This window comes from Macaca thibetana, chromosome 7 (genome assembly GCF_024542745.1).
Source record: "Macaca thibetana thibetana isolate TM-01 chromosome 7, ASM2454274v1, whole genome shotgun sequence".
Lineage (NCBI taxonomy): Eukaryota > Metazoa > Chordata > Mammalia > Primates > Cercopithecidae > Macaca > Macaca thibetana.
In genome coordinates this window covers 3,755,765-3,775,681 of record NC_065584.1, presented here as the reverse complement: position 1 = coordinate 3,775,681, position 19,917 = coordinate 3,755,765, and the positions used below count along the sequence as shown (strand labels likewise).

At 57.1% G+C, this 19,917-nt stretch overlaps 3 protein-coding genes across 14 annotated transcripts in view; 1 reads left to right on the top strand and 2 right to left on the bottom strand.

Annotated features, from left to right (window-relative positions):
* The window catches only part of KLC1 (kinesin light chain 1), a 73,388-nt gene extending 62,087 nt beyond the window's left edge, over positions 1-11,301 (top strand). For 4 of the 12 annotated variants that reach the window (XM_050798409.1, XM_050798403.1, XM_050798406.1 and 1 more), the window contains 2 exons: positions 10,408-10,480; positions 10,952-11,301. In XM_050798409.1, coding sequence (XP_050654366.1) covers positions 10,408-10,479 — 72 coding nt within the window. In that variant the 3' untranslated portion in view covers position 10,480; positions 10,952-11,301. Of the gene's footprint in view, positions 1-2,524; positions 2,592-3,706; positions 7,022-10,407; positions 10,481-10,951 lie in introns of those variants that run through there. The other 8 variants (XM_050798396.1, XM_050798399.1, XM_050798400.1 and 5 more) reach the window with 3 other exon arrangements.
* Positions 1-19,917, bottom strand: part of CKB (creatine kinase B) — a 202,401-nt gene that overhangs the window by 169,661 nt on the left and 12,823 nt on the right. The gene's annotated exons all lie outside the window — the stretch shown is intronic.
* Positions 7,480-19,873, bottom strand: XRCC3 (X-ray repair cross complementing 3). Its single transcript, XM_050798434.1, has 7 exons — positions 19,742-19,873; positions 17,247-17,384; positions 15,726-15,938; positions 13,005-13,159; positions 9,129-9,341; positions 8,898-8,944; positions 7,480-8,807 (listed from the first exon to the last, which is right to left on the bottom strand). The coding sequence occupies exons 1-7, from the start codon at positions 19,794-19,796 to the stop codon at positions 8,588-8,590; spliced, it is 1,041 nt and encodes a 346-aa protein (XP_050654391.1). The 5' UTR covers positions 19,797-19,873; the 3' UTR covers positions 7,480-8,587.

Here is a 19,917-nt window from a genome sequence, read left to right as displayed (position 1 = left end):
AAGAGTGGTAGGAAGAGACGTTGAGGATTTGAGTTCTTTCGTTTCGTAAAAGGGGTTTTTTTTTTTTTTTTTTTTTTTTTTTTTTTGAGACGGAGTCTCGCTCTGTCACCCAGGCTGGAGTGCAGTGGCCGGATCTCAGCTCACTGCAAGCTCCGCCTCCCGGGTTTACACCATTCTCCTGCCTCAGCCTCCCAAGTAGCTGGGACTACAGGCGCCCGCCACCTCGCCCGGCTAGTTTTTTGTATTTTTTAGTAGAGACGGGGTTTCACCGTGTTAGCCAGGATGGTCTCGATCTCCTGACCTCGTGATCCGCCCGTCTCGGCCTCCCAAAGTGCTGGGATTACAGGCTTGAGCCACCGCGCCCGGCCAAAAAGGGTTTGAGGGAAGGTTGTGTAGCTCTTTTAAAGAGAGTTAATGGCGGCTGGGTGCAGTGGCTCATGCCAGTTATCCCAGCACTTTGGGAGACCAAGGTGGGCAGATCACTTGAGATCAGAAGTTTGAGACCAGCCCGGCCAACATGGCGAAACCCTGTCTCTACTAAAAATATAAAAATTAGCTGGGCCGGGTGGCGCATGCCTGTGGTCCCTGCTACTCAGGAGGCTGAGGCAGGAGAATCGCTTGAACCCAGTGGGGCAGAGGTTGCAGTGAGCCAGGATCACATACCACTGCATTTCAGCCTGGGCGATGGAGTGAAACTTCGTCTCAAAAAAAAAGTTAATGGCCACTTTATAGCAAGAATAATTATGTCAGATCATAATTTACTTGTGATTTGGTTTGATTTTATACTTGGTTCTTGAGTGGTTCTAGGTAGAGAAAAGCCTGTTTAGGACTCCAGCAATGTCTGTTGCGGGCTTCATTGGGATGTTTTTGTTTTGTCCTGGTTGGGACATTTTGGGGGTGAGTTTTGCTTGGGGATAAGGAAATTCAGGTTTTTTGGTGCAGTTGTTCAGCAGGGGCTGGCTGAGTATCTACCATGTGCCAGGCGCTGTGCTCACAGCACTGCTGACACACGGGCGGGTGCCCTGGGCTTTCAGCCCCATCCCAGTGTCCTGTGTGAGGCTGTCCCTGTCACCCTTCAAGGCTGTGCCTCAGCCTCGCAGCCACCATCCTTGGCTTGCCCAGGAACTGCTGTGCTCATGTTCACTGTCCATGTTGCATGCAGTTCACGTTCAGAATTTAAGTAACCCTCAGTATCGGTTGCTTTAGCTTTAAAACTTCAGGTGAGTTTATGTTCAAAGCCATCCATGGTGGTGGTGAACAATGATAGTCATTTTATGACTGGGATATAGATAATTTATAGGCTATTTCATCAAGCATTTTAAATACATCAGATGGGAGGAAAAGTAAATATATGTATAAATTCCTGTATTTCTTTAAATGGAGAGCCATGACTTTATTTTAATTTTGGTTTCTAAGTAGAGAAATACTGACTTCAGAGTTTATTTTACTAACAATAAAGTTGATTTCCCTGCTTTTAATATAGAAAGATAAAAAATAGTATATTTATGCATCTTCTTTTAGCAGTGAGTTTTGAGTGTCTCTTCATGATCCCTTAATGGTGATGAGTCTGACATGATCCCTTGAGCGCCCTCCCTGAAAACCATCAGAGATGAAGGCAGAGCCTCTGCTCCCAGATGGTTCACTTTTTTTTTTTTCTGAGACACAGTCTTGCTCTGTCGCCCAGGCTGGAGTACAGTGGTGTGATCTCGGCTCACTGCAACCTCTGCCTCTTGGGTGCAAGTGAATCTTGTGCCTCAGCCTCCAGAGTAGCTGGGATGACAGTGTGTGCCACCACGCCAGGCTAATTTTTTGCATTTTTAGTAGAGACAGGGTTTCACCATGTTGCCCAGGCTGGTTGTGAACTCTGGGCCTCAAGTGATCCACCCGCCTCAGTCTCCCAAAGTGCTGGGATTACAGGCGTGAGCCACCGCGCCTGGCTTTTCTTTTGTTTCTTTTGGTAGATGGAGTCTCACTTTTGCCCAGGCTGGAGTGCAGTGGCGTGATCTTGGCTCACTGCAACCTCTGCCTCCTGGGTTCAGATGATTTTCCTGCCTCAGCCTCCCAAGTAGCTGGAATTATAGGCACATGCCACTGCGCCCAGCTAATTTTTTGTATTTTTAGTAGAAGTGGGGTTTCACCGTGTTAGCCAGGATGGTCTCGATCTCCTGACCTCATGATCCGCCCGCCTCGGCCTCCTAAAGTGCTGGGATTACAGGTGTGAGCCACCGTGCCCGGCCCCATGAGCCACTTTTTAAAAGTGCAAGTCTAAGGACACTTTGAGTTTGCATATGGTACTTTAAAAGCAGCATTTTGCTGTGAAAGATGCAGAGAAGCTGTGGTCTTTTCTCCTGGGCACTAAATAGAGTGAGACCCAGGACTCCCCTGTTACCCGAGCAAGATGAAGGCAAGGTCCCGAGAAGCCCCAGTGTCACAGAGGCCTTGGAGGGGCTTTGCTTGTGCTTCCTGTTGCTGGTTGACCAATGTGCTGATCGTTTGTCCTTGCATGTCCGTGTCCGGGTTGCAGCATGAAGCGTGCCAGCTCTCTGAATGTCCTTAACGTGGGTGGCAAGGCTGCTGAAGATCGCTTTCAAGTAAGGAGCCTACCCCGAGTTGTGTCCTAGGCTGCCCAGACCACGCTGGCAGGTCTGCAGATCCGCACCCGGTCCCTGCTCCGCCCCTGCTCCTGCAGAGGGCTGGGGCCACCACCACGTTTGTTCCTGGACAGCCAGTTGTGACAGTCGTGTTTAATATTCTGCTTCACCACTGGTTATGTGCATTATGGGCATGTTCACATGTGAGCATTCTCAGAATATTAATTAATGATCTCAAATGGTCTTTAAAAATAGTGTAACCTAATTAATTTATTCTGTTAAACTACTGTCAAAGCTTGACCAGTTACTAGTTTGTATTAGTTTGTTTGATTTTAGCCTCTCCTAAGTTTATAACTATTAATAATTAATTATCTACTTAAGCTGTTGTTCAGAGTTTAAAAGTATTCAAAACCTTATTAACATGATGACTAACACGTTGTCACTCTGACACTAAAATCTTGAGCACTTGGTGAAGCTGTCCGGATCTCACACAGACACATCAGGTTCACATCTGAAAGTACTGGCTCCCTTCCCCATCACGGAGGCCGTTTTGGTGTGGCTGTCAGTGCAGTGGGTGGCCGGGTGCCTGTGGCTGCTCTAGAACCTGCTTGTTACCCAGGTGCCTGGAGCCCGCCCGGCAGCTCGAGCTGTTGGGACTTGGCAGTCCCCGCCCGCCCCTGTGCTGGTGCTGAGAGCTCGCGACAGTGGCCAGGCACTGCCCTCCCAGTTGTCCAGATCCACTAATCCTCACAGACAGGTCAGCGGCCCGACCTGTCCCCCATCACTCTTGGGAGGCAGCCACCTCAGGAAAGCTTTTCCCCAGCCCCCTTCTCGGTGGCTGCTGAAGAGGCTTGTAGGGTGCTGGACATACTGCTTGAAGCACCCCTAATGACGAGAGGAAAGAAAGTCTCTTCATTTTACAGGGTTCTGTAGCTGACCCAGTGTTTTGCCCTCTGGTTTCTTGGAGTTTCCACATGCACATTGACCCCTGGGCCTCTCGAGTGCCAACCTAGATTTAGCTGTGCAGCTGGTACTGTTAGGCCTGAGGCCGTTTGAAGCTGGCATCATTTGAAGTCCTGGTTAAGTGTAATTTTTCTATTTGTTTTTTCATGCAGGAACGAAATAATTGTCTGGCCGACTCGCGAGCTCTGAGTGCCAGCCACACTGACCTGGCCCACTGAGGGCCGGCAGGGCTAGGTAACCTGCCTTGGGAGTGTGAGACTGCCCTGCCCTGCCACGCCCCTCACCGCCCTGCCCGGAGGCGCCAGCCGCACTCCTTGGCTTCCTTTCTAGATAGTGACGTCCACCAACCTTGGAGGTGCCTTTTCAAAACACCCGGGCGACCCTGCCCCAGCATTCTGTCACCCGGCCTGCAGTCTCAGTGCCAGGAGCTGCCTCGACCGCGCCCCGGCCAGGCTGGCGCCCGGAGGCCGAGGCGGCTTCAGCACGCGGGGGGGCGGCTCCTGCTCACGGATGCTGTTGCACTTCCTGCCTGCCAGCTTTTTGCCATGACACCAAACTCTCCTAAATTATAATGTTGTAATGAGGCTGTAAACTAAGAACCTGGAAACATGAAGGACCCTTTCAGAACGGTAGGCATTTAGTGATCTGCGGCAGTAAAGCCTGAAGCGTGGCGGACCTCCTGGTCAGTGGGAGTGAATCCCCTCCCGGCAGGAGCGTCTTCTGGGTCTCTGTTTCCGAGGTCCCCGGGCGTGGTCCTGGGCGCCTGTGGGGCCTGGGCCCCATGCCCACCCCTTTTGAGCAGTGTTCTCTCCTGGAGGCCCCGCACACGAAGCCCATAGAGACGTGCGTTTCACTTTTTAAAAGCTTGAGCTTTATAGAATGAGGGAGCACAGTGGACTCTGACAGGAACCTTTTCAAATCAGTGCTGAGGCTGTATTTCTTAGCTGTCCACAGACTAGCCCATAGGTAAAGAGCCTACAAAACAGATGCCGAGGTAAGCAGTGATTCCAAAGACTGGCGCTCAGAAGCGCCACCTCCATGCCAGCCAGCCAGGCTACGGAACAGAGGGGCGGTCTGAAACGCTGGCCATCCCGTGAAAGGTCAGCTTGCCGCTGTCATGTAACAGGGCAGGTGATGGCACAGCAGAGGCTCACACTTTGTCGCCTTCAGTCCCTGGAAGCTCCCCGTGGGGCACGGGGCCGAAGGCTGGGGACAGAGCATCCTGGGGTTTTGATATAAGGCTAGGCTTTAAAATACCTTTAAAAGTTTCATTTCATTTCATCTCGTCTCATGTCGCAGGACTGCTGTGTTTGTGAAAACGTATTTGTTTCCGTAAGACAAGCTCCATGTAGTCGTCAGCGAGCGCCTGGCACAGGCGCTGCCCTATGGAGCCAGTGTTGTCCCCAGCGGCTCACCTGTGGCCGTGGCTCCTTTTCTGAGGCTCCTGACTCCATTTTTGCAGATTCTGATGGGTCAGCAGCTTACTTTCTAAATGCTACATAGAGGTGTTAAAGGAAATTTGATAGGTTCTGTAATAGTGGATAGGATTAAAAGAAAAAATGTTACATATATATGGCTGGGTGCGGTGGTTCATGCCTGTAATCCTATAATCTTAGCACTTGGGGAGGTTGAGGCGGGAGGATCACTTGAGCCCAGGAGGTCAAGAACAGCTTGGGCAACACAGCGAGTCCCTGTGTCTACCAAAAAAAACCCCCATAAATATATAAAATTTGATGGGTTGTGAGAAGCCACCCCCTCAAAAAAGGGGGGTGTAGAGCAGCTTCCTTTGACAGGTGCCGTGGCTGCCCCCGTAGTGGGCTATGTCTGTGCACAGGCGACGGGCAGGAGGGCTCTGGAGCTTCCCTTGTGGTGGGGGGTGCCTTCTCCCTGTGAGGATGCCGAGCAGAGTTTGGAACCCAGACAGTTTCCCTTAGTGACAGTTCTCTGGAAAGGAGAAAGGGCATTTAGAAGAAATAAACACAAGGCTGAATATGGAGTTGAATTTTAACCTCTTCAGACTGATGGGTGCAGACGAGGTTGTGTGGGGCCTCTGTGGAGCCTGCTCTGGCGTCCAGCCATGGGATCTTAGGGCCGACGTGGCCTCTGCAGCACTGTGGCTGTGGGAGCACTGTGTGTTGGGATAAGAGAAGCCAGAAGGCCTCCTTGAAGCCAGCTCGTAAAGGAAGGTTCATGTTTCAGAGAGGGAAGTGGCAAGGGAATCTGAGTCCCTGATGTTTGAACCCCCCCCACCCACCCAATAGAAGTGCAGTGATTTAAGCCATTTCCCATCTGGCGGTCTGAATTTTCCCCTTCAGAGCAGAGAAATGGTAGGCCCAGCCATCCCTCCTCCTGTGTTCTCTTTCTGGTGAGGGGACCCCCAACGTGAGAGTCAGCACCTGTTTCTTCAGAGTTGCTGTCAAAATACTCACTGCGCGCCCCCCCCCCAAGGCAGCCATGTGTGCAGCGCCCAGTCCCAGCCACCATGGCATGGGAGCGTCTGGATCTGCGGGCGGACAGCCTGTCTCTGGGTAGTTGGTGCAGCTGTGGCAGAAACCAGGCCCTGGGGAGGTCCTGTGACATGACTGCTGCCCTGGAGCAGCAGCAGTGTGCGGCTCAGGGGTCCTCGGAGGCTGGTGGTGCCCGCGGGTGGCACAGGGGCCCTCTCATGGGCAGCACTTGGTCTTGTGTTTACAGTACTGGAGGAATTCACATCGTTATTTTCTAGATTAAGCTGCTAGAAGTATCACGTAATTAGAAATTCAGTGTTTATAGTAAGATGTATTAAACATTGCTAAAAATGTACGGCTACAATCTATAACAGGTTTTCCATTGTCATAACTGTATGGAATTTTCTTGGAGGATGTCATTAGCTTCTGTTTGCACTGACTTGTGAGCTGTGTGTACACTTGTCAGATTTCTGAATACTGTAGAGCACTCACCAGCTCTGACCATGTCTTGCTAGGGCCGGCCGGCTGCATGTGCAGCGGGGCCAGCTGTCTTAGGGCTGATACATAGACGTGTATTCTGTTTACAATTAGTTCCCCAACGTTGTGGGGAAGAACTTAAGTGGTTTTAAAGTGTTTTATGATATGGTGAGGCAGTGAGGGTCAGGGCACGTGGTCCCTGAGGAAGGGTCTTCGGGACAAGAGGGACTGTGCTCCCCAGGGTGTGGTGCCTCCCTAAGGGGATGGTCAGTGCTCCTGGGTCAGTGCTGGCCAAGCCAGCCCTTCTGCAGACTGCTGTGGTGGGAGTTCCCTGGGACAGGAAGCCCCTCGGCCCCTTCCCTCCAGGGCAGGAACTGAACCAGCATGGGCGGGGCTGGCCGAGCTTCCAGGCGTGTTTTCTGTTAAATGTACCTCTGTCTTTAAGCTGTCTCATTTTCTAATCGCCGGCATGTCTTGCCTAGAAAAGCATTTGGAATTGCTTATGTTCAATTACAGAAATAAAATGTTTTATTTGCTGTTGTAGAATCCCTGCACTTTTGCAGAAAGGCTGTTTTATAAAAATCCAACCCCAAAATAATTTTTTCCTATGTTCATGCCAGTGGTTCTTAACTTTAGGGTCAGAGAACCTTGATAACGTGAAGGTTTTCAACGGATTGTCCCACCCTAGAAAATGGCAAACAGAAAAATTCTGCACAGTATGGGCCTACCCCTTACCTTCCCCCCAACCAGTGCCAGCCCCCCCCCCGCTGTAGGAGCACCCACAGGCTCACCCTGGGCACATGGGGTGGGGGTGACAATTTCTGCCTCTGGGTTGTGGGAGGAGTCAATCCACTTAGCAGTTCTGGGCCTCAATTCCCCTACCTGCAAGTGGAGATGTAGTAACAGTACCTATCCCCAGGAGTTGTGAGGAGAACGTACTTCAATGTGCATAAATTACTTAGAGCAGTGCCTGGCAGACAGCAAGAAGCAGGTCCTGGAACTGCATCCATTTAACATTTATTTGTCAAAGGCATGGTCGGTGCCAGGCAGCACGTGGAGGCACTGGGTGGGTGGGAATCAAGGGGGTCACCACTCTGCCCATGGGGAGGCCACGCCACTGACCGCTGGGTGGATATTTCAGCATCTGCAGCCAGCTGTGTTCCCGAGAGGCTCTGCTTTCTGGCCAGATGTAAGGCCTGGCCACAGTGTGGGACTGGGTCTGCAGGTGGCCCTGCCCGGAGTCCTGCCATCTCCCCACCAGAGTGCCGCCCAGCCACACCAGGGCTGAGCTGGACGCCCAGACCCCTGGGGCCAGGATACACTGGGACCCTCCTTTCTCTCAACCTTGGATCCTCTTTCACCAGAACTGTGTTCCCAGGTGACTGATGAGCCTGTCACGTGCCAGCCCCACGCTGCCCGCTCTCCTCTGTCTGGCTGTGGTACTGGCACAGGCCACACTACTAGAGTCAAGGCAGCCCCCCCCAACCCCAGGCTCTCCTGGACCCAGAGGCTGGAGGTCGGTGGGATATGCTTTCTCCACCTTGTACCACACTGAAGTTTTGTGGGGCACGGTGTGTGCCGGGGTGGGGCCCCCGGGATCCAAGGACCCAGAGGTGGGTGAGGAGGAGCTGCCTGCCTGCAGCCCTGCTGTGGCCTGAGGGGTTGGGGGAGTCACAGCCCTGCGTGTAGGAGGGGGGACCTTCGCGGGCAGGGCCCCAAGGCTGAGGGGGCCTGAGGCCTAAGACGCGACCCCGGGTGGGCTTCCATGTGGACAGCAGAAGCAGGGGACTCCCAGGGAGTCACTGTAGGGACACCCCCAGGCCCCAGCCCTGAGAATCACCTGTCCCCAAGGACCAGCTCAGCGGTGGGGACCAGGTGCCCAGCAAGCCGGGCCTGTCCCCAGACCCAGGGAGAGGTGGAACAGCTCCCCCAGCTCAGGTGGGGGACTGTGGCCACCACCTTTGGCTGAGAAAGTGGAACCGCTGCCCTGGAAGATCTGTCTGAACCAGGCTCCCAGCTGTGCCACGGCCGAGGCAGATAGCGTTTTAAAGGCGCAAGCCCCATGTGTCGGGGCTTCTCAGGCAAGGCTGTTCTGCAGCTGCCACCGTGTCAATGGGACTGCGTCCCAGGTGTCCCTCGCACCCCTTCTGCACTGATCGTGTAAGAACAGGAGGAGGGGGGCAGGTGGGGGGCAAAGAGCACCCGCAGGGTCCGGGCTGGGCAGCCGAGGGCAGCCTCTTCCTCGCGGAGCCGCTCAGCCAGCAGTCTCACCAGGAGCTGGTTAGCCCAGGTTATGCCAAGGGCTGGGGAAACACGCTCGTCCCAGAACCTGAGAATCAGGAAGCAGGCGAGCTGGTGCTCAGAAGGCTTGGTGGCCCCCGCCCACTTCGGCCCAGCTGCACCACACGGCTGCACTCACCCCAGCGGCCCGTGTGCTGCGCCCTGCTCCTCCATGGCCTCTGTCACCTGGAAGAGCACAGTCCAGGTCAGCTGCAACGGCCGCAGGTCTTCCCGATGGGCAGGCACAGGCTGCTACCCGCAGGGGCCGGGGGCCACGGCACTGCCACCCGCCCCACCTCCAGACCGGCTCTGCTCTCGCATCCTGGCTAAAAGTACGAGCTCACGGGTGCACCCCTGCCTTGGTGCCCACCTGGTTGATGCACAGCACAGGGCTCTGGAAGGCACTGCTCAGCTCACGCAGCGCGGCCCCCAGGGACTGCAGACGCCTGGCCCTGGGGGCGGAGGCCTGGCTGTCAAATTCACAGCGGAATGGGGCCGCCACCGAGTCGATGACCACCAGGCGAGCCATGCCCCGAGACAGCAGAACGGGGACCTTCTTATTCACACATTCCAGCAAGGCGTCCTGTGGGGACAGGGCCATGGTGTATGCTGGCCAGCAGGCCCCCGCCCCCGGTGACCAGACCCCATTTGTAGTGTCACTCAACCGTCTGACTCAAAACCTTCCTCCCCAGCTGGGACTGACAGTGCTGGCTCTGCAGTCCCCAAACTCTGAGCCCAATTCTGTATTCTTCCCAAAAAGTCTCCAACTATAGAAGCTTCAGGCTCACACAACTGGTTCCCTGGACTCCATGTCCTTCCTCTGGCCCTCCCAGGCAGTCACCCCTTGGCCATGCCAACACCATCCTCTGCAGAGGCGTCCTTTGCCCAGGCTCCTGAGTCCTTGTGGGGGTCTGCTCTCCCTTCTGCCATGGTTTCACCCTCTCCCCCTCACAGGTCAGCAGCAACCAGCCCTCTTCTTCAGTGGCCCCATGCCAGGTGCTCAGACCACCCAGACCTGGCCACAGTGCCACCAAATCTAGCCCGTGGTGGCCATGACCACCTGGGCCACACCCTCTTTGGACGCTCAGCAAGGCAGGGGCCTAATGCCCTTCAGGCGTTACTCAGGCGAGTCAGGCCTGGCCTGCCTCTGCCAAGGCGTGGGGCACGCTGGGAGACCATCTGGGGGTCAGGATGGGGCTGTAGGTGGAGACACTCTTAAGGCCAGTGCCTCCCGTGCACCCAGGCCTTAGCCCTGTGCTCTGAGCTGGCCTGGCCAAGGGGTGGAAACGGCCCTGTGCCCACCGGCTCCCAGGAGAGCTTCCAGGGGAGGGCCCCCCAGGGAAGGCAGGTGCCCTCGGCTTCCCTCTGGGTGCCGCTGTGGCCTGTGGGTGCCACGGCCATTGGCATGGCTGGCCTGGTCTCTGACCGCAGAGGTTGGTGAGCTGTGGTGATGGGGGAGGGTGGCACAACTGCTCCTGGCACCAAGCAGGGTAGTTCAGGTCCCATGGGCCTTGCCAGCAGCTCTGGCCAGAGCTGCCCCTAGGCTGCCCCTCAAATCCAAGGTCTGCAGCCTCACACTGGTGTCACGCCTGGACCTCTGAAGACGCCCTGCACGCCCTGAGTGAAACTCGTCTGTGCTTCGTCTCCAGGGCGTCTCTGGCCGAGCCTCTTTTTGTGGAAAACGACAGCAGCAGCAGTGGCTTGGAAGACGCCACCGCTAACGTGAGTTCCACGGCCTGCAGCCCCAGGAAGCAGGCAGCTGGGCCAGGGAGGGACTTCGCATGTGCAGGGACTGGGGGGACTGGGGATGGGCAAGTGGTGACTGCTGCTAGCTGCCCGGCTGGGCCTCCAAGAGGGGCTTGGCTCAGAGAGCCCCACCCTCATGCGAGCCCAAGGCCCACAGAGTAGTCGGGTGGGAACGGCACCAGGCTCTGCTTATGCAAGAGAAGGCTGTGTCCACACCCCTGGCCTTCCCCGTGCCAGATGCAGGCCTTTGGTGCTCCAGAGAGCAGAGACCAAAGATGCACTGGTCCCCCATGACCCCTCGGCCCCAGGGAGGCCCACAACCAGCAACACCCTCTTCTCCAGGCAGACTTGGGGTGGGGGCTCCCCAGAGAGCTGTTTTCAGAACAGAACTTAGTAACACCATCAGGCTTTGGTGGCCCAGCCCTGACCTTCTGTCTTCTCTTGCAGTGACCCCGACCTGGCCCCGCTCCAGGATGGGACTGCCGAGTGTGGCCCGGAGCTGGCCCGGGACAGCCAGGGCAGCAGGGAGGGCCCCTGGCTGGGAGCCGCAGCGCTCACTCATTTCTCCTGCGTCTGTGTGCGTGGGGCACGATACTAATGACCACACGGCTGGCGTGACCTTGGGACTGGGGCTGAGGCTGGGCCTAAGCTGGTGCCCTGGTGCGGCGTGGCCTCTCCCAGGAGACCTGGGGCATGAGCTGGGCCCACGGCTCCCTTCCCATGTGTAACTTCCTCATGTTGTGTGCGATAATGTATTTTATTGTACATATTTTAAAATTAAACGTTTATATGCCTTATGCTTTACTTCAAAGTTTTTTCTATAAGAACTCAGAAATGGGGGAAGGCCAGACGAGCGCAGTGGCTCACGCCTGTAATCCCAGCACTTTGGGAGGCTGAGGTGGGCGGATCACGAGGTCAGGAGATCGAGACCATCCTGGCTAACACGGTGAAACCCCGTCTCTACTAAAGATACAAAAAATGAGCCGGGCATAGTGGCGGGCACCTGTAGTCCCAGCTGCTTGGGAGGCTGAGGCAGGAGATTGGCGTGAACCCGGGAGGCAGAGCTTGAAGTGAGCCAAGGTCGCGCCACTGCACTCCCACCTGGGCGACACAGCGAGACTCCATCTCAAATAAATAATAACAAAAAGAAGTGGGGGAAGGCCCATCGGCTCTGCCAGACCACAGCCACGTCTAGGGTGGGCTGGACATGGCAGCCGCTCCCCCTGCACAGGGCGGAATTTCCTTATTTGCCTTTGGTCAGGGGTTTACTCCCAAACTTCCCATCTTTTCTTCTGCATCTTTTCTACTTCATCACTTCTCCCTCCTGGGATGATCTCTGTAAACTAAGTGCTGACAGCTCACAGCACTGCTACCCCAGCTGCAGGGATGCGTCCCAGCCTCTTAGGCCTGCTTCCTGGCTGCAGGACGGACTCCACTGGCCCCCCGTGAGTGGCCCCTGCTCTCTGGAAGGCCCTGCCATGGGTCCCTCCTCCAAGCCCAGCCAGTGTCTGCAGGGAAGCCAGCAGCCAGGCAGTGGTCAAGGATCTAAGGTCGCCTGTGTGAGCTGGAGGCCCGGCAGGCCTTGGCCAGGTGGAGCCCCTGTGCCTCCAGTGAGGGCCGTCTTCCCCTCAGAGGCAAGGGTGAAACCAACACAGCTCTCTCACCAGGGCGGCAGCCTAGAGAGCAGGTCCCACCCTTCTCAGGGCGGTGGTCTCCTAGGGCAGCTGGTCAGGGCTCCACAGCCCAGAGGAGGCCCTTGCCACCCGCCTGAGACTTCTCTTCCCCACTCCGTCTTCATGGGCAGGGTTGACAGATGGTGTACAGGCGCCCAGTTACATCTGAGTTTCAGATCATGAAGAAAGGTGATCTGAATATGGGCATCCTCATTCTAGAACACGCTTCAAAGCTGCCTAAGATTCAGACGTAACTGGATGTCGCAGCCTGCCGCCTTGCCTGCCTGGCCCACAGCCACTCCTGGCCAGGATTTTGTTTGGCCAAACTGCCGTCAGGCTCCTGAGCCTCCTCCTAGGCCCATCTGTGCACGTCCTCGTGAAACCCAGTTTTGGCAATCCCTGCTGAGATGGTAGCAAGACCCCTGCCCTCCACATCCAGTCGCCCTCAGTAGCTGACTGGTCCATCCTCCACCGTCCCCAGGGGCAGTCTGATCCCCATGGCCCAACTTCAGCAAGGGTCCTGGCAAGACGCTTCAGCCAGAGCCCCCTCCCCTGCCAGTTCCTCTCAGTCACTCTCCATCCTCTGACCCCACCTGCTCCTCGGGCGTAAACCCCCATGACCCATGCTGAGTTCAGAGCTGAACCCCATCTATCCCTGCCCCGCTGTGAGACCTCACTGCCGTGGTGGTTACCTGCCCCGCTGTGAGACCTCACTGCCGTGGTGGTTACCTGCCCCGCTGTGAGACCTCACTGCCGTGGTGGTTACCTGCCCCAGTGGTCCTGAACAGCTTGCCTTAGGGGTGTCACGCGGCTTCTCCCACACTCACCACATCGGCCACATGCTCGATGAAGATCTGGCTGCCAAATCGGAGCTTCTGAAGCAGCTCTCCAGGAACGTCGGTGCGCAGCCGCGGCTGCTGGGCCATAAGCTGCTGCAGGCGCTTGTGTGGGAAGGCGTCTTCCGTGCAGATGTAGACGGCTCCTGGGAAGTGAGAGTGCCTGATGTGCCCAGGGGACTCCAGACGGGCCTGTGACTGCCACACAAATCAAGCGCAGACGTCTCCCACCATTTCTAACTCTGCCCCTTGCAGGTTCTTTGTCCCTGGCCCGGGGAGGGAAGAGGCTGGTGTTGGTTCTCACCCTCCCACTGGCAGCCACCTCAGGACCAGGTGACCCCTCAGGAGGAATACGGGCTGGGCCTCCACTTCCGACACCCAAAGACTTCCCCTGTCCTGGGCCCTGGGCTGGAATGGCCACAGACGGGAGGCCTCTCCTGCCCCACCCCGCCCCTCCTTCCCCCCGTGCCCCTCCGTCCCCCCTCTGCGGGGCAGGAAGCAAGTGGCAGCATCAGGGCAACGCCTTCTGGAAATGGCCCCGAGCCCCGACACGTGGCCACACTCAAGGCCCCCACTGAGCAAGTGTTTCCTCTCCCACTTTCAAAACTTCTGCAATTCAAACAGCCGGCTTGAAAAGACACGTGTTGGCGAGGATGTGGAGAAGGCGGACCCGACCCCTGTGCGCTGCTGCTAGGAATGCAAAGTGGTGCAGCTCGGAAGACAACCGGCACTTCCTCAAAAAGTTACACACGGAAAACAACCGGCACTTCCTTCAAGAGTTACACACAAACCACATGGCCCAGCGGCCACACTCCCAGGTAGACACCCAGGAACCCCCGCCCCATTCTGTGTCAGAACTAAGCTTCTGAGAGGCATCTGGCCCACTTGGGGCCAGGGAGGTACAAATACTGCCTTGGGAGGCCACGTCTCTTGTGGCTGGTTCCCTTCCCCACCAGTGTCCCTAGCCGTGGCTGTGCCCCTAGTCAGGAGGCCACAGGAAAGTCGGGGCCCCGGGGTTCCTCCATCCTGTTGGCTGGAGAGAGGCTGGGCTGGAAGGCTCGGAAGCAGGTGGAGCCGGCCAGGCAGCCTGTTTTTGTTGGGGTCATGTATTGGGGGCTGCACAGCCATGGGGACATTGTGAAGCTGGCAGGAGGGTCGCTGTGGGCAGCCCAGCAGTGGGCAGGGCCCCAGCAGGCCTGGGAGAGCCTCATGCAGCTTAAGCACAGGACTCAGAATCACTCCACAGCCTGCCTGCCACTTTCTTTTCAAAATTAGGGTCTTCAGATTGGATCTAGGAAAAGAAGTCATTTCCCCAGAAAAGCACATCTGAGCCCTGACCTTGCACATGGTCACGGCGGGGCCTCCTCCCTGCCCCCGGCCTGCAAGGCTGGACTGTGCTCTCTTCCCGCAGCAGTCCCTGGGCTGGGCACCGCCGGGGGATTCGGGGAGGGTGTCCTAAGGCTTCCGTGTCCCTGGGTAGCGGGGAGTGTGGGCTTCACTGAAAAGGCCAACGGGGTGGAAGCTCAGGGGGAGTCACTGCACAAATCAGATTTGCATGAAGCCTGGCACGGAGGATGCTGGAGAATGAGGGCGTTTCCTGTCCTGTTCTGAGCACGCTCGAGTCCCACCTCCACCTCACAGCAGCTCTTCCATGGGGTAAGCGGGAGACTCCCATTTTCAAGGCCAACTCCTATCCTCCTGGCTTGTGGCTGTCTCCAGGCTCACCCGAGACCAGCTGCAGGGACTCAGGCACCTGACAGGAGGGTGTCCTCCCCTGGACTGCAGGGACAAAAACGCCTGTGGTATGAGCAGACCCCAGCCGGGCTGTCAGAGACCCCTCACCCTCCACCCAGCACGGAGGCTCAGGCAGGCACAGCACAGCCTTGGTCCCGGGGATGATGCTGACCTGAGGGTGGCAGAGGTGAGGTTCCCAGCCACACTGCCGCTGGCAGGTCAGGCCTGTGAGGAGGTGGCTGGCGCAGCCTGTGGGTCCAGGGCCTGGGGTCCCGCCCTGTGTGGGAAGTGAGCCTAGCAGGTGCACTCCAAGGCGCCACCAATGAAAAATGCTGCCACTCTGTGTTCACGTGGAGTTTAAGACAGTGTGGGAATCGCACGTTGACACCAGGGAACTGGGTTAAAAGTTAAGGAGCTACTAAGAAACATCTCTCGTACTCACAGCTCAGTTTAAAACGGCATGAGCTTTTAACACCTGAGAGACCCAAGCAGGCACGCTCTGAATGCTTCAGCAATGCAGGGAACCCTTGTTTCACAGACAGAGCTATACAGGCTCACGGGGACACGCCAGGAGCATACCTGGCCTGGCGGCGGGGCACCCAGGAGAAAGGCCGTGCTGCCCTCCCTGTGCCGCTGGCTCTGTGGACTCCGGGCTTGGCAGCTGTGTGGAACCTGGGCCGGCATCGCTGTGCTCAGCCAGCGACCCCTGGCCTAGCTCTGCTGAGGGCAGGATGCAGGGCAGGCTGCCTGGTGGTGGGGTTTGTACCCTCCCACCCCTCCTGCTGTCAGCTGAGCCCAGCCTCACTTCCCCTCCCTGTTCTGGAAGGAGCGAGGGCAGTCAGGACCAGAAGGAGGAGGGAGACACAATGGTAGGAACGGTGCAAGAGGCGGCCACTCCCCCACCTCAACAGAAAGCTGTCCCAAACACAGCAGGGGCCGCCCACCTGCCCAGACCCCATGGAAGGGATGGCCACTCACCAGCCTCCAGGCCTCCGTGCTGCCGCGGAAACTGCACAGCCAGGCAGAGCTGCAGCGCCAGCTGGGTCTTCCCCACCGAGCTGCGTCCGGCCAGCTCGGTGATGCCGTCCAGGGGCAGGCCACCGCGGAGGAGCGAGTCCAGCACCGGGCAGCCGAGGCTCAGGCGCTGGTGCTGGGCCGGGAACCGCTCCTTCTGCTGGTGCAGGTGCAGCGCTGCAGGGCAAGCATGGTGTCAGGCCTGGCTCTCCTGGGCCTGCGGGCAGAGCTGGGGACTGTGGGAGGCACGGCCAGCCTGCCTATGCCAGGCGCAGTGTGGCTGGAGCAATGGTGCCTGTGGTCACCAGGGGTGAGCAAGGTGCTGAGGGCAGGGAGGGGTGACCCGGCCAGAAAGGGCAGGTTCACCTGAGACGCAGAGTCAGGGGGAGCCCCAGGGCCACCATCTCATGCCCCCAGGGATCCCCCTATGGGGCGACTGCGGCACCAGATGCCTTCAGCCAAAGCTTCCAGAGAGCCCCCAGGTGCTCCCTAACAGCCTCCGTGTGCAGAAAAAGGCACAGCTCCGTCCAGCTGGGACGCCCTGGGTACTGAACAGTTCTGAAGCAGCTTTAACGGGCTCCCGCACGCGCACACACGTGCACGCCCCATGCTGTCAGTGCTCTGTGACGGACACCATTCTAGAGCAATGCTGGTCACAGCCTCTTGGCTAAAGGGCCTTGGACGAGCCATTCGACACAGGCTTCTCCACGACACCGAAGCCCCTCAGGGGGAGGCTCAAGGTGGGACACGCAGTGCAGGCTGCGCTCTTGGCCTGGGGCCTGGGCCGGGAGGAGCAGCCCGTCCCTCGAGTCCGCACACTGCCTTGGGCATCCCGGTCAGGTGGAGCAGGCCACCCTGTGAGGACTGCCCAGAGCTCTGCCCACGGCACTGTGTGTGCGGCCGTGGCACCTGCCCACCACGGCAGCCCCAAGTTCAGCATGCTCCTCGGGGCCCGGGTCACTGAGCCACCTGCAGGGGAGGGAGGACCCTGCTCATGCCTGGACCCCGCTGCCCACTGGGGCCTGATCAGATGCAAGGATGGAAACTTTGTCCGTCCAGGCGCATGGGGTTCACTGGGTACCTCCCTCTGCTGCCAAGACCTGGTTTCCTACACGTGGTGGGGGCACCGCGGCCAGGGCCGCATCTCACACCGTTCCCACCCTGCCAGAGCCTGAAGGGCTCTGGGTGCTGACTGCCAACTTCACCCCTGCTTCCTGCACCCCCTCCTCTGGCCCACAGAGCAAGATCCCCAGGAGGCCTCACAGCCCCTCTGTGTCCACCTCACACATCTTCTGACCCAACGATGTGACCATAGCCCCATGGTTGTAGGACAAGCAAGATGGGAACTCTGGGGCGTGAGCAGCTGCCACATGCCCTGAGGCTGGTCCCTGGGTGCAGTCTGCACAGCCCCATGCCCTGCACCACAGGGATCATGATGCTGGAGCCACATGTCACCCCCGGTGGGAGATGCCAGGACCCACCTACCTGTAAGGATGCTGCTTCCCCGCAGGTGTAAGGAGGCCGTTCTCAGCAAGTGCCAGACCTCGGGGCTGGAGAGGTTGGTCAGTCTCTTCAAGTCCGGTCCAGAAAAGTGTAAAACCTCCTTTACTGATTTCAGTTTGGCTGAAATGACACAGATAAATCACAGGAAACTGTCAGACTGTAATAATGCAGGGTGACACAGCAACAAAAGGTGCTTTATAAGAGCACTGTGAGACCACCATGCTTCCAATTCTGGGGACAAGGTGGGTAGGGACCAGATCCCCTGCTCCCTGGAAACCCTGGACAGAGTGTGGCCGACACACGGGCAAGGGGAAAGGGCCGCTGGGCACTGCGCCCTGAGTCTTGGCACTCGGGCAGACACCAGCCTCATGTGAGGGGCAGAAGCCAGAAGACGGGGTCGGGCAGGTCCCAGGTGCTAAGAAGAAACGACAGGCACCCAGTTCCACGCCAGCCGGAGACAGTGCTCCAGAAAGGGGCAGCAAAAAACCAACACCGAGGTTTCCAGCACCCGCCCGCCAGGCCCGGAGCCGGGCTGAGCCACAGGCAAGGACACGTGCCCTGGGGAGTGGAGCGCTGGGAGGCAAGCAGAGTCCAAGTCCAAACACTGGCTGTGCAGGGCAGTCAGGGCAGGGGGCAGAGCACGTGCGAATCAGAACGGTGGCGGCGTCAGTTACAGAGGTGCAGAGCCCCAGGACCTGCCATGTGGGGAGGAGGGCAAAGTTCATTTTGAACTCAGATAAGTGCATCACTTTCTACTTTCAAATTCGGAGAAAGACGACAAATGCTGCAGACTGATCAGCCCATCAGGGAAGTTCGAGGAAGCGCACACGAGAGGGAGCAGTGGTGGATGAAGGGCCCCGCCCGGCCACGGAGACTTACACCCGCTACATCAGAGCCCCCCTCACCATGGGTGCGCCGAACGCTGCAGTGAAAAGACAACCATTGTCAGGCTGGAAAACAGTAACCACTGGTGGGATCTTCAGAAAAGCCACACAGAAAACACAAGGAGATGGAGAGGTGGGGATGAAGAAAGCGCCCCTGGGTTTCACCAGATCCAGCAGAGAGGGCTTCCCGTGGACAGGCTGCTCCAGAGGGCTCTGTGGGCCCTGAGGATTCGCCAGGATCGGGGCTCTGGTGGGGCGGCTCCCCTGATAAGTCTCACGGCCCCAGCCCCTTTCACAGTTTCGAAGTCTGCAGGGACTTCTGGAAACATTGGTTTTTGGATAAGAGACACAGGTGAGAAAGGAACTCCCTGGCTGAGCCCATTCCCCTTCTCTGTCCCTGGTCTGCAAGCGTCGTGTCTGCAGCTGTGGCAGCAGCCGTGATCACAAGGCCACCAACAGGAGGATAAAAACCAACAGCCAAGGATGGAAGGGCAGGACAGTGAGGCCCTGCCCAGTCACCAGGTTGCTGCAGCAGCTCCACGAGCACTCCCGCTTCTCGCCACAGATGGTGTGCTGAGGTTCACGTAGCTGAGGCCCTGGGAGATGGGGGAGGATGGAAGATGGAAGGAGGGTCCCCAGACGACAGCTGGGCTGCAGGCATGGAGAGCAGGGGCAGGGGCTGCACGTGGGGCCTAAGCTTTGAGCATTTGCTAACTCCGTGGAAAAAAGATGCTGTAAGAAAGAAAACAATCCCCCACACCCCACATTGTTGAACCACACCAGGTATGCACCAGTCACAACCCCAACAGCTGATGTCACCCAAACTAGGTTCTAACTATGGGCAGGGAGCTGGGGGAAGAGGGAGTTGGGGTACACAGGTGTAGGCACACTCAGTCCTCACCGCCCCCAATAGGAAGTCCATGGATAATCAATAACACTGACAAATCAAACCTTACAACGTAAACACATTTAGGAGCCCAGATGTAAATATTTTTTAAAAAAACAACTAAAAAACGGCTGGGCGCAGCGGCTCACGCTTTTAATCCCAGCACTTTGGGAGGCTGACGTGGGCGTATCACAAGGTCAGGAGATAGCGACCATCCTGGCTAACACGGTGAAACCCTGTCTCTATTAAAAATACAAAAAATTAGCCGGGCATGGTGGTGGGCGCCTGTAGTCCCAGCTACTCGGGAGGCTGAGGCAGGAGAATGGCATGAACCCGGGAGGTGGAACTTGCAGTGAGCCAAGATCACGCCACCGCACTCCAGCCTGGACAACAGAGCAAGACTCCGTCTCAAAAACAAAACAAAACAAAACAAAAAACAAAACACTAAAAGACTTTATGTGGCTCCATTTTACCTTTTAGACAATATGCACGTATTACTCTGATAAAAATAAAAGTAACTGAAAGAAATCCATGCAGTTAAGAACACACACACACACACCTGAAAACCCCACAGTACATCCTACCCTCGTGTAATAATCAGGGCGGGCAAAGGGAGGAAGGCTTAGCCAGCCAGCATTTTGTTAACCTGCCTTATGTAAAGTGCACAGACCCACCCACACCCCTTATGTAAACAGAAATAAATGTACCTTTCTTAATTGCAGCAATAATTCTGGGATTCAGGTCCAGTAGATCTAAATCCATTCTGTCGGTGGGCTGCCCCCCAGGATGAATAACTTCCCAGGAAAGACAGAACGATGGATGCAAATTCTGAAGCACTTGCCTTCAATTCAAAGCCTGTCAAAGGCACGCACCGCGGAAGTGA